The sequence below is a fragment of the Symphalangus syndactylus genome, chromosome 15 (assembly GCF_028878055.3).
Source record: "Symphalangus syndactylus isolate Jambi chromosome 15, NHGRI_mSymSyn1-v2.1_pri, whole genome shotgun sequence".
NCBI lineage: Eukaryota > Metazoa > Chordata > Mammalia > Primates > Hylobatidae > Symphalangus > Symphalangus syndactylus.
In genome coordinates this window covers 20,723,347-20,741,498 of record NC_072437.2, presented here as the reverse complement: position 1 = coordinate 20,741,498, position 18,152 = coordinate 20,723,347, and the positions used below count along the sequence as shown (strand labels likewise).

Sequence of the window (18,152 nt, the reverse complement as noted above, 5' to 3'; positions counted from 1 at the left end):
AGTGAGCTATGATCGCACCACTGCACCCTAGTCTGGGCAACAATGAGACACTGTCTCAAAAAAAAGTAAGAAATACTAGGAATATGCATAGGTTTAGATGTTGTCATATAGCTTTTTTCTTTCTTTCTTTCTTTCTTTTTCTTTCTTTCTCTCTCTCTCTCTCTTTCTTTCTTCTTTCCTTCCTTCCTTCCTTCCTTCCTTCCTTCCTTCCTTCCTTCCTTCCTTCCTTCTTTCTTTTTTTTAAGACATGAGGTCTCACTATGTTGCCCAGGCTGGACTTGAGTTCCTGGGCTCAAGTGATTCTCCCACCTCAGCCTCCCAAGTAGCTGGGAGTACAGATGCATGCCACCGTGCCTGGCTGGCATTTCATTTCTTATAAATCCAAGGGATTTACAGATCTAATTAAAATTAATCTCTATTTGGTTTTCCAAATGTTGTCTACAAAAATTCATATATCTGAGAACATTTCACTGGAGCAATTATGATAGTTTATGAATGAGGCAATCCCACAAACATTTTAAAGAACTTATTATATATGAGCCACTGTACCTGTTGCTGTGAATGCAGAGATGAATGAAGAAATGGACTTTGCCTTCCGAGGTTCACCTTATCACAGAGACAAGTTTAAGATTTGCTTTGTTCTTTTACTTAAATAATTCTTAGAACAACAAATAAAAACAAGGAAGGGTGCACTAGAGAATCTCAGCCACATCAGCAATTATGAGGCTCCTTTGTTGGGTGGACCATTTTGCAATCCTGTATCAAGGTAGTTTATGCCATTGTGGGCAGCGATGCAAAGGTTTAGCAAATGGGGATTAAGGAACAGCTCAGAGGAATTAGATCACACGAAGTCCCAAATGTCTACTTTATCAGGATGAATCCAAGTTTGGCTCCTGTTGCTAAAAGAAAAAAATAAAAAGCAATGCACATATTACTTACAAGCAAACCTGGGGGCATGCCATCTATTATCAGCAATAAACAGATTTGATTCTTTTCTAAATGAGATTGTCAGGGCCCAGGGGATTTGTCAGCGTCCCGATAATCCTCAAATCATCTGCCTGCCCTACCATGGTCATAAGAAATTGTTGGTAATAAGGCTGGTTAACAATCTTCTTGTCTGGTGCATTAAAGATAATTCCACACAACCCAGAGGGTCTTAGCCAAACAGCCTTCTTTATATGGTTCAACATTACGCGTCTTACCAAGCATCACCTCTGCAGAGGCTGCCAGCTCTCTGTCAACTGTGCAAGTCACTGGGCCCCCCGCCCTGTGCAAAACACAGGCTGGACTTGGGGAGTTTTTAATCCATCATGGGATGTGGAACCAACGTAAAAACTCAGTGGCCACAAAGATGCGCCAGGGGCTCTGGGTCAGGTCCAGCTAATGACCCACACCTTCACTGAGCAAAGACTGAAGTTTCCTTTTTCTTCCTTTCACTTTATTGCTCATGGTGTTCAAAATTTGGCATTTTGAATAAGTAATATCTGAAGTGGCTAAAAAAGTTTTAAATGACAAAAAAGGATATTTTAAAAATCTTCTTCCCATCCCTTTCTTCTCTTGCTTTATTCCTACTTCCCTGACAGGTAATCCCTGTCATCAGCACAATTGTATCCTTTCAGAGTTTAAAAAAAAAAAAAAAGATAAATACAGGCAAATATGAGTGAGCATTGAAGACATTATGCTAAGTAAAATAAACCAGTCACAAAAGAACAAATATAGCCCAGTTACATTAGGTTCCTAGAGCAGTCAAATTCACAGAGACAGAAAGTGGAATGGGGGTTGCCAGGGCCTGCGGGGAGTGGGATGGGGAGTTCATGTTTAATGGGGACAGAGTTTCACTCTGAGATGATGAAAAAGTTCTGGAGATGGATGATGATGATGTTGGTGGCCCAACAATGTGAATGTACTCAATGTCATAGAACTATACATCTAAAATGCTTACAATGGTCAATTTTGTTATGTATGTTTACCACTATAAAAAAATAAAACAGGCCGGGAGCAGTGGATCACGCCTGTAATCCCAGCACTTTGGGAGGCCGAGGTGGGTGGATCACCTGAGGTCAGGAGTTCAAGACCAGCCTGGCCAATTTGGTGAAACCCCGTCTTTACTAAAAATACAAAAAGTTAGCTGGGCGTGGTGGCAGCCGCCTGTAATCCCAGCTACACGGGAGGCTGAGGCAGGAGAATTGTTTGAACCCGGGAGGCAGAGGTTGCAGTGAGCCAAGATCATGCCATTGCACTCTAGCCTGTGCAACAAGGGCGTAACTCCATCTCAGAAAAACAAAACAAAAGAAAAAACCGTGAAATACATTTTTCACACAGAAGATGGAACATAATATGATTGTTCCATGCCTTGTCTTTTTTACGTAATGATGTATCTTGGCGATCTTTCTATATTACTATGTGCAGTGAACTCTTTTTATTCTTTTTATAGTTGAATACTTTTCTGTTGTGTTGTGTACCATATTTGTAAACATTGACTCCCTATTGATGGACATTTTTATTTTTTCAATATTTTGCTATAAAAAATGATGCCATGAATCACCTTGTACATAAATTCTTTCCTATGTTATGATTATTTCTTTTTAAAAGGGCTGCCTAGTAGTGGCTGATGTGGTTTGGCCCTGTGTCCCTACCCAAATCTCATCTCAAACTGTAATCCCCGTGTGTCAAGGGAGGAACCTGGTGAGAAACCTGGTGGTTTTCCCCATGTTATTCTCATGATAGTGAGGGAGTTCTCACGAGATCTGATGGTTTTAAAAGTGGCACTTTCCCTTGTGCTCCCTCTCTGTCCTGCCACTTTGTGAAGAAGGTGCCTGCTTCCCCTTCACCTTCTGCCATGATTGTAAGTTTCCTGAGGCCTTCCCAGCCATGTAGAACTGTGAGTCAATTAAACTTCTTTTGTTTATAAACTACCCAGTCTCAGGTAGCATCTATATAGCAGTGTGAAAACAGACTAACACAGTGGCCAAGACAGGGGCCTCTCCCACTGACTCGTAAGGCAAAAACCAAGATTCTGGCTTTTTTTTTTTTTTTTTTTTTAGACGGAGTCTCACTCTGTCACCCAGGCTGGAGTGCAGTGGTGAGATCTCGGCTCACTGCAAGCTCCACCTACCAGGTTCACGCTATTCTCCTGCCTCAGGCTCCTGAGTAGCTGGGTCTACAGGCGCCCACCACCACATCTGGCTAATTTTTTTGTATTTTTAGTAGAGACGGGGTTTCACTGTGTTAGCCAGGATGGTCTCGATCTCCTGACCTCGTGATCCTCCCACCTCAGCCTCCCAAAGTGCTGGGATTACAGGCATGAGCCACAGTGCCTGGCCAAAACCCAAGATTCTTAATAGATTTTTATAATGGCCCCATGTCCTCTTTTATTTCCCCAATACTTGAATTGCAAAGAGACAGCCAAGGGCTAATTTCTTTTTTTTTTTTTTTTTTGAGACGGAGTCTCGCTCTGTCACCCAGGCTGGAGTGCAGTGGCGCCATCTCAGCTCACTGCAAGCTCCGCCTCCCGGGTTCACGCCATTCTCCTGCCTCAGCCTCCCGAGTAGCTGGGACTACAGGTGCCTGCCACCACACCTGGCTAATTTTTTGTATTTTTAGTAGAGACGGGGTTTCACCCTGTTAGCCAGGATGGTCTGGATCTACTGACCTTGTGATCTGCCTGCCTCAGCCTCCCAAAGTGCTGGGATTACAGGCGTGAGCCACCTCGCCCAGCCGCCAAAGGCTAATTTCTAAAGCTGGATAGAACTGTGCCCACCCCCCCATGCTTACATGTTTCCTTTTATTTTTATTTATTTTTTCAGTTCATCCTTCACATGTCAACAGGTTTCCTTTTTAATTGCCTCTTGACACTCACAACTAACAAACCAAGATGGCTTGCTTTTGCTTTTCTAATCTCATCATTTAAAACTGCATGTGGATTGCAATCATTTATTTCTTCTGAGAGGTAGCCCAAAGTGTTGCTCAATAATTTCTTGCATTTTCATCATTAGTCAACTCTCAGTCATTCATTCAACATATACTTATTTAGTACCTACGGAGTCTCAGGCATCAATTCAGGCATTGAAATACAGTAGCAAACAAAGTAAATTCAGTTCCCACCCTCATGGAAGTAACAGATCATAAGCAAATGAAATGACAGTAATGGCAAGCAATAAATATAAATATGTATTAATAGTATAATTTCAGGCAGTGATAATGCTCTGCATCCCTACTTAAACAATTCAGGGCAGAGAGCCCTTTTATTTTTATATATTTTTTAAAAAATTATTTAACATTTATTTTAGGTTTAGGGGTACATGTGCAGGTTTGTTATATAGGTAAACTTGTGTCATGGGAGTTTTCTGAACAGGTTATTTATTCACCCAGGCATTAGGCCTAGTGTATGTTATACATTATTTTTCCTGATCCTCTCCCTCCTGCCACCCTCCACCCTCGAGTAGGCCCCAGCATCTATTGTTCCCCTCTGTGTGCCCATGAGTTCTCATCATTTAGTGCCCACTTATAAGTGAGAATGTGCCATGTTTGGTTTTCTGTTTCTGTGTTAGTTTGTTAAGGATAATGGCCTTCAGCTCCATCCATCTTCCTGCAAAGGACATGATCTCATTCTTTTTTTTTTTTAGACGGAGTTTCGCTCTTGTTACCCAGGCTGGAGTGCAATGGCGTGATCTCGGCTCACTGTAACCTCTGCCTCCTGGGTTCAGGTGATTCTCCTGCCTCAGCCTCCTAAGTAGCTGGGATTACAGGTGCCCACCACCACACCCAGCTAATGTTTTGTATTTTTAGTAGAGACGGGGGTTTCACCACGTTAGCCATGCTGGTCTCGAACTCCTGACCTCAGGTGATCCACCCGCCTCGGCCTCCCAAAGTGCTGGGATTACAGGCGTGAGCCACCATGCCCAGCTGATCTCATTATCTTTTATGGCTGCATAATATTCCATGGTGTATATGTACCACATTTTTGCTATCCAGTCTACCATTGATGGGCATTTAGGCTGATTCCATATCTTTGGTATTGTGAATAGTGCTGCAATGAACATACACCTGCATGTGTCTTTTTGATAGAATGATTTATATTCCTTTGGGTATATACCCAGTAATGGGATTGCTGGGTTGAATGATATTTCTGTTTTTAGGTCTTTGAGGAATCACCACACTGTCATCTACAATGGCTGAACTAATTTACACTCCCACCAATAGCATATAAGCATTCCATTTTCTCCTTAACCTCACCAGCATCTGCTGGTTTTTGACTTTTTAATAATAGCTTTTTATTGGGCGGGGATAGGGTCTTGCTCTGCCACCCAGCGAGGTTTGGCTCGCTGAAACCTCTGCCTCCCAGGTTCAAGTAGTGATTCTCCTGCCTCAGCCTCCCTAGTAGCTGGGATTACAGGTGCTCACCACCACGCCCAGCTAATTTTTGTATTTTTGGTAGAGACAGGGTTTCACCATGTTGGCCAGGCTGGTCTGGAACTCCTGACTTCAAGTGATCCGCCCACCTCGGCCTTCCAAAGCGCTAGGATTACAGGCGTAAGCCACCGCGCCCGGCCAATAATAGCCATTCTGACTAGTATGAGACAATATCTCATTGTGGTTTGTTTTGCATTTCTCTAATAAATCAGTGATGCTGAGCTTTTTTTCATATGATTGTTGGCTGCATGAACGTCTTCTTTTGAAAAGTGTCTGTTCTGTCCTAAGCCCACTTTTTAATAGGGTTGTTAGTTTGTTTCTTGTAAATTTGTTTAATTTTCTTATAGATACCGGATATTAGGCCTTTGTCAATGCATAGTTTGCAAAATTTTTCTCCCATCTATAGGTTGTCCATTCACTCCATTAATAGTTTCCCTTGCTATGCAGAAGCTCTTTAGTTTAATTAAATCCCATTTGTCAATTTTTGCTTTTGTTGCAAATGCTTTTGGTGTCTTCCCCATGAAATCTTTGCCTGTTCCTATGTCCAGAATGGTATCGTGTAGGTTGTCTTCCAGGATTTTTATAGTTTGGGGTTTTACATTTAAGTCTTTAATGGAGAACCCTTTTAAAACAGCATACAGACAAGGGGTTCCAAGTCCATCTTGAAAAATTACTGAAGCTACTGTCTTTAAAAACTCTTGTATTCAAGAAAGCTCTGGTCAAAGCAAAAGCCTGTTCATTCTGCCAGACATCAACAGAGGGATTTGTGGCCATTTAAATCATAGAGTGTCACTTTGGACTTATAAATGGCCTGAAAAGCAGTCTTTGAAATTTTTTTTTAATTTTTATAATTTAAAATAGAGACAGGGTTCTGCCATGTTGCCCAGGCTGGTCTTGAACTCCTGGGCTAAAGCAATGTGCCCTCCTCGGCACCCCAAAATGCTGGGATTAGAGGTGCAAGCCACTGCACCCAGCCCTTTTCTATAATTTCTATCTCTTTATCAATATGAAGAACCTATGATTACATTGGGCCCACCCAGATAATCCAGGATAATGTCCCCATCTCAAGATCCTTAACTTTATCACATCCTTAACTTCATTACACAGAGTAACATATTCACAGGTGCCGGGGATTAGGATGTGGACATTTTTATGGGGCAATCACTCAGTCGACCACACCAGGGAATTAAGAATCAACAGTGGGGAACAAGATAACAACCAACCTACAAAACAACAGGAATTAAGAATCAGCACTGGGGAACAAGATAGCGACCAACCTACAAGGTAAGTGAAAAACAACAAGGGAAGTTATGAAAAAAATAAATTTGGCAGAAGATGCCTCAAGATTCAACACTTTGAACTCAACAAATATGTTTTAGGTCTCCACCAGGTGCCAGGCACCAGGCACTGTTTCAGGTGCTCGGGATATATTGTTGAACAAAACAGGCCGAACCCCTTCCCCCAAAAGTCTTATGTTCAACAGAGACATCATATATTAAGTACATTCTTCAGTAATTAGAAGCAGATGTGCTATGAAAAAAGGAAGGGGGGATCAGGGAAGGGGGCTCCGGAGAGGCCTGAGCCGTGTGGGGGTAACCATCCACCTGCTGACATTAGGGAGAGCTACAGCACAGCTTTGGGGGCTGAGATCAGAAAAGGATTTAGAGGTCACGTAGACGAACTCCCTTAGTTTAGAGAGAGGAAGCTACGGCCCGGAAGGCCACAAGGTGGTTGTTAGTTATTCTGCATTTGGCCTAAATTTGAGAGACAGTCCCCTCCTCTCTCCCCAAGGAGGCCAGACAGAGTCATCAGTGTTATCAAAGGCGACTCTGCCAGGAGGTGAGCCTGGGAGGGTTTTGTATCACAGCAGCAGGAGGGATGGATGATCTCAGAGTGGAGTTCTATCTGTGCCACTGTTTAAAAATCATTCCACAGAACTTCTAATATGCCTCTTTCTAAGTGCAGTATTCTGATGTCTTAAATCAGTGACACAGGTCCCGCTCAGCCTTTGAGACTCAACTTTGGTGAAAATAACCTGTATCGGCCAGACACCAAAAGGAAGGAAAAACCGGCTTCTGATAAAGAGCCTTTGGTGTTGATCACTAAAGAAGAATTCAGCTTCATTTTCCTAATCGTTCCTGCACCTTGCAATGTGAAAGTTATTTACATGTTATGGTAAACCATAGGTTGATTAGATATTTTCGTCCAGTATCTCCTTGGGTGTGCCTATTTGCCAAAAAATGAGCCAATACGAAACCCAAATATTTCTAAGTGAGAGTTATTTACTCACTATCACAATTACAAGATCATCACAGTTACAAAACCACATGGTGAAAATGTAACTCATTTCTTCAGGGGACCTGTATTTGTTGAGAGTCACATTGGCTAAGATTTGAGCATTCAGGTCATTTACAGTCTGGCCCCAGACTATCCCTCGGATCCCCGCTGTGTTCTCTCTGCCTGCTCTACTCTTCCTCTGAAGACTTTCACTGATTCAGTCTCCACCACATTTCAGGTCTCCATTCCCTGCTCTGCAAAGCCCCCCAGTTCCCTGCCCCCTCACGCAGAGGGAATTGCAGCAGTTCTGTACCCGTTCCCTCATACCACCCGTGGACCACAGAACCCATCCTTTCCCCATTTATCTGTCTACCTCTTTCACTACACAGATGACTTCTTTGAAAACTTGTTTGGCCAGGCTCAGTGGCTCGTGCCTGTAATTCCAACTCTTCATGAGGCTCAAGGCTGGAGGATCGCTAGAACCCAGGAGTTCAAGGCTGCAGTGAGCTATGATCATGCCACTGTGCTGCAGCCTCAGTGACAGAGTGAAACTCTATGTCTACAAAACTTTTTTTTTTAATTTTCCTTTATTGTGGTTGACGGGGTTCAAGACACACTTCCTCAAAATATGGCACCTTGGCATTTGAAAAACAGCAGAAGCAGGAAGGACTGTCTGACTTTTCTCCTGCCCTTCTCCCTTGAAGCAGGTTATAAGACTTTTTTTTTTTTTTTTTTTTTTAAAGATGGAGTCTCGCTCTCTTACCCAAGCTGGAGTGCAGTGGCGTGATCTCAGCTCACTGCAACCTCTGCCTCCCGGGTTCAAGCGATTCTCCTGGCTCAGCCTCCTGAGTAGCTGGAATTACCGGGGTGCACCACCATGCCCAGCTAATTTTTTTGTATTTTTAGTAGAGAGGGGATTTCGCCATGTTGGCCAGGCTGGTCTTGAACTCCTGATCTCAGGTGATCCACCTGCCTTGGCCTCCCAAAGTGCTGGGATTACAGGCTTGAGCCACTGCGCCAGGCCTCGGTCTTCATTTTCATATGAAGGCTCCCATGTCACGTAAAATTTACATTAAATACATTCGTATGTTTTTCTTTTGTTAGTTTGTATTTTATTTCAGGGGCCTCGTGCATAAACCTAGAATGAGTAGGCTAGAAACATCAAACCTCTAGAGCATAAGGGGCTGCTCCCTATCCCTAGTATGCTCCCGCCCCATCCTTCTTTCCCATGTCTCTGCCAAGTGCCTATTCCTCCAGACTGCTCAACTCAACAGGATAGTGAATTTCGGAATTATTCACCCTACTAAATTTCATATGCTCTCTTAATGCACTTGGAAAATTGGTTCTTTTCTTTTCTTTTCTCTTTTCTTTTCTTTTCTTTTCTTCTTTTCTTTTCTTTTCTTTTCTTTTCTTTTCTTTTTTTCTTTTCTTTCTTTTCAGTTTTGGAAGTTGTGAGTAAAGACAGATTTGACTGCCCTAAAGGAGGAACTCTGGATCTCTTTCTCTATTATATTTGGAAATGTGTTGATATGGTTTGGCTGTGTCCCCATCCAAAATCTCATCTTGAATTGTAATCCCCCAAATCCCCACGTGTCAAGGGAGAGACCAGGTGGAGGTCACTGAGTCATGGGGGCAGTTTCCCCCATGCTGTTCTCGAGATCGGAGATCGGAGAACTCACTCAGTGAGTTTGGAAGTTCCTCCTGTGTTCATTCTCCTTCCTGCCACCTTGAGAAGAAGGTGCCTTGCTTCCCCTTCCCCTTCCGCCATGATTGTAAGTTTCCTGTGGCTTCCCCAGCTATGCTGAACTGTGAGTCAATTAAAGCTCTTTCCTTTATAAATTACCCAGTTTCAGTCAGTTCTTTATAGCAGTGTGAAAACGGACTAATACATGTGTCCTCCAGACACCCACATACTATGTAGATAAAGTTAATAAAGCTTTATTTTAACATGTACTAGAATTAGGAAACAGTTAGTTGTTAACCTACCTACTGATTAGCAAAATGCATGAGTCAGTAATCTTGTGAAGAAACTCAACAACCCCATACCATTGCTGATGAGAATGGGCACGGCTACAATTTCTTCCAGAAGAATCTGAAATTGAACCAATTAGCAAATAAGACATAGTAGGACCTACTTTAGATCCAAGGCATTTTAAATAAGGATAACTAGTTATATAGCAGTTTTCAACTGTAATGAGGCTGGTAGAACATTTTCATCATATATGTATTTTGTTTTGTTTTGTTTTGTTTTTTTGAGATGGAGTCTCGCTCTGTCATCCAGGCTGGAGTGCAGTGGCGTGATCTCAGCTCACTGCAACCTCTGCCTCCCAGGTTCAAGCAATTCTCCTGCCTCAGCCTCCCAAGTAGCTGGGACTACAGGTGCATGCCACCACACCCTGCTAATTTTTGTATTTTTAATAGAGACAGGGCTTCACCATGTTGGCCAGGCTGGTCTCGAACTCCTGACCTCAGGTGATCCACCCGCCTCGGCCTCCAAAAGTGCTAGGATTATAGGCGTGAGCCACCATCTTATATGTATTGAATACCTGCCAGGTATGAGTCACTGAGCCAGGTGCTGGTGGCACAGCAGCGACAAGACATATAAGGTCCCTGCTCTCAAAGAAGTTATAAGGTCTCAAAGACATATAAGGTCCCTGCTTCTCATCCTACAGAAGGTGTTTCTAAGTCAAGACACCAACAGCATTTCTCCCAAGGGGGCTGCCCAGCACATCACTAGCCCTGCCCACTAAACGACAATACTGCATCCCAAAGCCCACCTGATAGATGGTTAGTCATCCCATCCCACCCCACCCTCTGAGAACTGCTGGGAAAAGGCACAATAAAGAAGTATTAGGTCGGTGCAAAAGTAATTGCGGTTTTTGCCATTATTTTCAATTCTGTAAGTTTTTTGAGAGCAGGGACCTTGTACCCAGCACCTGGCTCAGTGACTCATACCTGGCAGGTATTCAATACATATAAGATGAAATTGTTCTTGCCATTACGTTGAATAGCAAAAACCGCAATTACTTTTGCACCAACCTAATAAATTCACAAACTCATATATCGACATTGTGGTGGAGATGACCAGGCACTGTGACAGCGAAATAGATGCGAGGGGCCGTGGGGGATCTTTAGGTTATTAGCACAGGCCTCTGTGAGGAGGCGGCACGTAGGCTGAAGGTCCTGGATGATGAGCAGGTGTAGCCATGAGCATTCTGGGGATGAGGAACGGCATGTGTGAAGGCCCCACGGTGGAAGAGAGCCTCGTGGACTTAGAAAACACAGACAGAAGACGAGTGGGGCTGGAGATAATTTGGAGAGGCTGGCAGGGGCCAGACGTGTGAGGCTTTAAGGGTCACGGGGAAGAACTCGGATTTTATTCTAAAGCCACTGAAGGGTTTTAAGAAGGGAAGTGATGCAATGACAATAATAATGAGGAATAGTTAACACTACTGAGAACTTGCTTAGATTTTAAGTGTGCAGTCTCTCTCTATGTATGTGTAAACTCAGTCTATCATTATAACAACCCTATGAGGTGATGAGGTATTTATACCTCCATTTTATAGATGAGGAAACAGAGAGCTTAAGAAACTTGACCAAAGTCACACAGCAAGTCGACTCTGGAACTAGGAGCTGCGTCATGCTTTTAAAAGGTCAGCCAGGTTTTATGGCAAAGGGGTGATTGTAGGAGGGAAGAATGGGAGCAAGGAGGCTTTGAAATAATCCAGGTAAAGGATGATGATGTCCAGAATCAGACTTGAGTGAAGCGAGTGCAGCCCCAGCCTGGGATGCAGAATTTAAGGAGAAGTCTCAGTAATTACTGCACTCCAGCCTGGGCGACAGAGCGAGACTCCGTCTCAGAAAAAAAAAAAAAAAAGATAAGTAATATTGGCCTGGTGTGGTGGCTCATGCCTGTAAGCCCAGCACTTTGGGAGGCTGAGGTGGATGGATGACTTGAGGCCACGAGTTCGAGACCAGCCTGGCCAACATGGTGAAACCCTATCTCTACTAAAAATACAAAACAATTAGCTGGAAGGGGTGGCACTTGCCTGTAGTCCCAGCTACTCAGAAGGCTGAGGGATGAGAATCACTCGAGCCTAGGAGGTAGAGGTTACAGTGTGTGAACTGAGATCGTGCCACTGCACTCCAGCCTGGGCGACAGAGCAAGACTGTCTCAAAGAAAAAAAAAAAAAAGGTAATATTCTAAACTAAAAACCAAGATAATGGAGAAATCCCATTATGAACAAAATATCAAAATTTTAATTAAAGACAGGATTGGTGTTACTGAAATTGCCTTTGCCTCAGGCTTCAGTACGGCTGGGCCGGGCACTGGCTGGGACTAAGGTGGTGACAAGAAAGTGACCAAATTGGAATAGACAGGAAAGGCCTGAGGTGGAACAGGCGTGGGAGCTGGGGGAGGGCACCAAGGGGTCGAGCAGTCTCTCCTATTGGTATCGAATATAACAATAATTATTAGGCTCAGCAGAAGTTTATCATCCATGTTCCCGGTCACCTGGACTTTTCCAAATCTTGGAACCCCTCTGGCTGAACAGGCTTTTGTTTGTTTAAATGGCCACTTTTTGCATCCAAGAGCAAAAGTCAGCTTCCACTGGAAGGTTCTGAGAAACGGTTTCAGGTGTAAGTCTAGAGCATGAATGGAACGGAGTCACAGCTGAAAAAGAAATATGCCGAGCGCCAAGGAAAAGACATGGTTAAGGGGTAATATGGGCCCGGGCAGGTGAAGGTCGGCAGGTGGAGGCCGGCTGGATCAGGGAAGGTGAAAGAAGAGGCAGGGGCAGGGCCCAGCCTGTTTTAACGCCTCGGTGTTCTCACCGCTGCAGAACGACTGCAGGGGGCAGAGTAAAGAGCTGCTGTCTGTCAGTTTCCCCGCCCAGAGAGTGCCAACAGCTGCTCTGACCTATTGCAGGCACGTGTGTTCCAGGATGCAGCCTTCCTGCATTCTCTTTGACCACTGTAGATTAATTGCTAACCAAGATAGGCACATGGTGGGGCTCACAAAGTGTTAGGCGGTATTTTAACAACAAAGCTGCGAAGAAATCCCTAGAAATGTTGGCTCTTCTGGCTGGGAAAACGCAGTCTGTCAACAGTTGCCTCAAAAACTCAGAAGCTCAGGGAAAGTTGGATTCGGTCACCAGAGAGGCCCCTCAAAGAGGCGCCATCCATTCAGATCCTCTGCTCTGTCCCCCATGACAGCGGAGACGAAGGTCCCGAGCCCTGGCCGGGAAGGGCAGTTGACCTCGGGACTCGCCGCGGGGCGGAGCGGGTGCTGGGAGGAAGGAGGGCGTGGCTGGCGGGGATGGGCGGGGCAGGCGGGGCGGGGCGAAGACAGAGAGAGGCGGGGACTGGGACCCGGGTGTGGCCGTGGGGGCGTGGAAAGTGGGGTGGGCGTGTCTAAAGGCAAAGGGCGGGGCGCGCGCGTCGGGAAGATGGCGCTACGTCTGCTGCGGAGGGCGGCGCGCGGAGCTGCGGCGGCGGTGCTGCTGAGGCTGTGAGTGCAGGTCCCCGTTCCCCGCCTTCCCGGCCCGTGTCGCCGCGGGTCGGCTCCCGTTGCAGCCCCGCGGGCCGGGCGCGGCCTCCCCAAGCCCTCACGGGAACCCAGCCGGACGGGAGCACCATGCGCCTCCCACGCGCTGGCTCGACCTCGTCCAAGGTCGCTGCCGACCGCGCCTCCCTTTGGGAGGGCCCTTGTTGCACCCGGAAAATGGGTACACACCTTAAGTCGAGTTACCTGGACTCAGCCCCAGTAAACAAAACTGCCTGCCTCCCACAAATGGCAAACGTGAACGCGCCAATCTGTCTCTGAGAGGCGGCTTGCCTGGTGAAGAACACCTGCGGTTCGTTTAACACAGCGGTTCCCAAACGGTTTGGTCTCAGGACCCATTTACACGTCTAAAAATAATTTGAGGACCCCCAAAGCTTTTGCTTATATCTATTGATTTTTGTGGCATGAGGAATTAAACCAGAAATTTAAAAAGTATTCACTTAATAACAAACCCATTAACTTTTAATACAAATAACACTTTAATGAATAACTATTCTCAAAAGAAAAGTGAGAAGATTGGCTCATGGTTTTTATATTTTTGAAAATTTCTTTGGTTTAATAAAGGACAGCTGGAGTCTCATATCAGCTGTTTTGGAGGAAGTATTTGAAAGAAATTCTGGGCTCATGCAGATGCAGATATTAGTTGGGAAAGGGAGGACCAAGCAGACCCTCTCAACGGGTCTCAGGGACCCCCTCAGGTGTCTTTGGACCACACTTTGAGAACCGCTGGTCTAGCACTTGCCCATCGCCTAGGTACGTGCACATACAAGGTCTCATTTGGTTCCCTTGACCACCATGTGAAGAAGTTGTGTGTCGTGTTCATAAAGATGAAAAAACAGAGTCAGAAAGGTTAAGGATTCTCAAAGCCCTATGACCAGTAATGAGAGAGTTTGGTTCAAACACTAAGTGTATGGCTCCTGGTCTGGAACTTCTTTATTTACTTATTTATTTTTATTTTTTGAGACAGAGTCTCGCTCTAGCACCTAGGCTGTAGTACAGTGGTGCAGTCTCGGCTTACTGCAACCTCCACCTCCCGAGTTCAAGCGATTCTCATGCCTCAGCCTTCCGAGTGGCTGGCATTACAGGTGTGCACCACTATCCCCGGCTAATTTTTGTATTTTTAGTAGAGACAGAGTTTCGCCATGTTGGCCAGGCTGTTCTCGAACTCCTGACGTCAAAGAGTCCACCCGGCTCAGCCTGCCAAAGTGCTGGGATTACAGGCGTGAGCCACCATGGCCGGCCTGGTGGTCTGGAACTTCTTTTTTTTGAGATGGAGTTTCGCTTTTGTCGCCCAGGCTGGAGTGCAATGACGCCATCTCAGCTGACTGCAACCTCCGCCTCCCGGATTCAAGTGATTCTCCTGCCGCAGCCTCCCGAGTAGTTGGGATTACAGGGCGTCCGCCACCACTCCCGGCTAATTTTTGTATTTTTAATAGAGACGAGGTTTCACCATGTTGGCCAGGCTGGTCTCGAGCTCCTGACCTCAGGTGATCCACCCGCCTCGGCCTCCCAAAGTGTTGGGATTAAAGGCGTGAGCCACCGTGCCCGGCCTGAGTCTGAACTTCTTACGTCTTCTTGCACTGTGACTCTTCAGTCACCCATGTCCTATGGGAGGACCCACCTAGTGTTATGCATGCCACTTTCCCATTTCCTCCACTGCCCCTGGCACAGGGGAGTCACCCCTCGCCCCAGAGGAGCAGCTCAGGCAGCGTATCCAGGCTGGTCCAGAAGGGTCCTTTTCTGGCTCCTTTTGAGGGGGCCAGCCTCTGTGGCCTGTTCAGTAGTGGGGCGAGTGGGCACACACAGTCCCCACGCCAGTACGCTGGGGGTTAACTCACAGTGCTCTTCACCCCGCTTAGCACACTGGCTCTGTTCTCGACATGTCTGCCTGCTGAATATAGGATTCTTGATTGGCATTTTTTTTTTTCCTTTGAGCATTTTAAAGTGTGTTATCTCACTGTCTTCTTGCCTCCATTATTCTAATGAGAATTCAGACGTTAATGTTATTAGGGTTCTATGTAAGTGATGAGTCTTTTTTTTTTTTTTTGCTTGCAAGATATTCTCTTTGTCTTGGTCTTTCAGTGGTTTTATTTTGATGTGTGTGGATCTGTTTGAGTTTATCCTCTTGGAAGTTTGTTGAGTTTCTTGGATGTGTATACTTCAAATTTGGGAAGTTTTTGGCTATTGTTCTCTCAAAAAAGTCTACCCTCTTATCCCTCTCTTCTTTTTCTGAGGCTCCCATTGCGTATATGTTGGTGTAGTTGATGGAACCCCACAGGTCTTTGAGACTTCCATTTTCTTTCTGTTCCTCAGGCTGGACAATATCAATTGACCTGTCTTTTTTTTTTTTTTTTTTTTTTTTGAGAAAGAGTCTCCCTCTGTCACCAGGCTGGAGTTTAGTGGCGCGATCTCTGCCCACTGCAACCTCTGACTCCCGGGTTCTAGCAATTCTCCTGCTCCAGCTTCCCGAGTAGCTGGGATTACAGGCATGTGCACCATGCCCAGCTAATTTTTGTATTTTTAGTAGAGACGGGGTTTCACCATGTTAGCCAGGATGGTCTCGATCTTCTGATCTCGTGATCTGCCTGCCTTGGCCTCCCAAAGTGCTGGGATTACAGGTGTAAGCCACCGTGCCCAGCCGACCTGTTTTTAGGTTTGCTGATTCCTCCCTCTTCTAGCTCAAATCATTTTCATTTTAATCCAGAACTTCTTTCTTTTTAGAGACTGAGTCTCACTCTGTCACCCAGGCTGGAGTGCAGTGGTGCAATCTCGGCTCACTACAATCTCTGCCTCCTGGGCTCAAGCCGTCCTCCCACCTCAGCCTCCCACATAGCTCGGACTATAGGTGTGCGCCACTGCACCTGGCTAATTGTTCATATTTTTTTGTAGAAATGGGGTTTCGCTGTGTTGCTCAGGCTGGTCTTGAACTGGGCTCAAGCAATCTGCCTGCCTCTGTCGCTCATAGTATTGGGATTATAGGCATGAGCCACCATGCCCCGCCCTTTTCTGTAGTTTCTATCTCTTCATTGATATTCTTTGTGTACTGAAACATCATTCTCATACTTTCCTTTAGTTCTTTTTTTCTTTCTTTCTCTTAGAGACAGAGTCTCCAGGCTGGAGTGCAGTGGTGAGATCGTAGCTCCCTGCAGCCTGCAGCTCCTGGGCTCAAGTGATCCTCCTGCCACAGCCTCCCCAGTAGCTGGGACTACAGGCACACACCACTATGCCCAGCTAATTTTTAAATTTTTTGAAGAGACAGAGTCTTGCAGTGTTGCCCAGGGTAGTCTTGAACTCCTGGGTTCAAATGATTTTCTTGCCTTGGCCTCCAAAGCAGTGGGATTCTAGGCATGAACAACTGCACCTGGCCTCCTTCAGTTCTTTATGCATAGTTTCCTTTAGTTTTTTGAGCATACTTTAAATAGATGATTTAATTAGTAAGTCCAACATCTGGACTTCCTCAGGGACAGTTTGTACTGACTACTTTTTTCCTGCGTGTATAGGTCTTACTTTCTTTTTCTTTGCATGTCTTGTATATTTTTGTTGAAAACTGGACATTTTAAGTAATATAATGGGGCAACTCTGGAAATCAGATTTCTCCCTTTTCCCAGGGTTTATTGTTGTTGTTGTTTGCTTAGTGACTTTAATAAACTAATTCTGCATTGTATTCTTTGTCATGTGCAACCACCGAGGTCTCTGCTTGTTTAGCTTAGTAGTCTAACAATTAGACAAAGATTTCCTTAAATTCCTGAAACCAGTAAGTCTCCTAGTCTTTGCTGAGGGACTCTGTGTGTGTCAGGACATGTCTTCAACATTCAGCCACAGTTTGCTACTCTACCTTTGCTTCCACTTCCTGCTTCCACAGAGACTGAAGGTTAGCTAGACGGGAGCACTTAGGGTCTTTCCTTAGCAGGTGTACAGTCCTGCACATGTGCATGGCCTCCTAGAGTCTCAGGAACATGTCACAACTTTTCAGAGCTCTCTATGGATATCTCGTTCTCCATTTTTGCCTTTTAAGTGTTTTGGTTAGCCTGTTGTTTACCCTGTTATCTTCCATCTCAAGTAGCTGTGATGGTAAATAAGTACTTCTGACTGTTTGGACAAATGCACTCCGGGAAAATACTATTCCCACTGTGCAAGCTCTGAGTGAGGTCAATTAACGACAGTTTTACAAGTAGGGTCTTCCAAGGAACCACAAGACAGGTCAAATAGTGACATTTTCCAGAAATGGGGCTTTCCCCCTCTAGTGGCTGCCGTGCTGCTGGTTTTCACTGTGATGGGGTCTATTGATTTTCAAGTCTACCACAGTGCTGGGGAAGAGGGATAGGGTAAACTAAACCCCCACGACAATTGCTGTTCATACTGAGATTCATCCATTTTTCTTAAATGATCCCTATATTGCTGCAAGTCTTTAATTTCTAGAATTCTGAAAAAGTTGATTCTGATAATTTTTGCCAATATTCTCATTGATTTTATGGAGGACGGGATTTTCAAAGGTCTTTTTTCTGTCGTTTTTGCTGAAGTCAGCCTGCATAGTTTTGATCAAGAGTGGATTTGAATTTATAAATTTTTTTTGCATCTCTTGTGTTGATTGTAAGGCTTTTCTTCTTCAGTGTGTTAATATGGTGAATTACAGTGATAGACTTTTTAAAAGTTAAGCTGACCATTGCATTCCTGGAATAAACCCCACTGATTGTGATGTATTGTTTGGATTGCATGTGCTAAAATTTTGTTAAAATTATTTGTATCTATGTTCATAAGGAATATTAGCCTATAGTTTTCTGATATTGCCTTGGTCTGGGTTTGGTATTAGGATGGTGATGGTCACATAGGATGTGTTGGAGAGTTCCCGCTTCTATTTCCTGGAACAATTTGTGTAAATTTGGTAAGATTTTGCCTGTAA

At 44.9% G+C, this 18,152-nt stretch overlaps 1 protein-coding gene and 1 long non-coding RNA gene across 6 annotated transcripts in view; one reads left to right on the top strand and one right to left on the bottom strand.

The window, feature by feature from the left end:
- Nucleotides 1-623: 623 nt before the first annotated feature.
- Nucleotides 624-12,979, bottom strand: LOC129463561 (uncharacterized). The gene is made up of 3 exons (XR_008651227.2): nucleotides 12,203-12,979; nucleotides 9,676-9,781; nucleotides 624-899 (listed from the first exon to the last, which is right to left on the bottom strand). It is a non-coding gene; the product is annotated as an uncharacterized lncRNA (long non-coding RNA).
- Nucleotides 12,980-13,087: 108 nt separating this feature from the next.
- The window catches only part of CLYBL (citramalyl-CoA lyase), a 291,574-nt gene continuing 286,509 nt past the window's right edge, over nucleotides 13,088-18,152 (top strand). For 2 of the 5 annotated variants that reach the window (XM_055244194.2, XM_063618968.1), the window contains exon 1: nucleotides 13,088-13,198. In XM_055244194.2, coding sequence (XP_055100169.1) covers nucleotides 13,137-13,198 — 62 coding nt within the window. In that variant the 5' untranslated portion in view covers nucleotides 13,088-13,136. The remainder of the gene's footprint in view (nucleotides 13,199-18,152) is intronic. The other 3 variants (XM_063618969.1, XM_055244195.2, XM_055244196.2) reach the window with 2 other exon arrangements.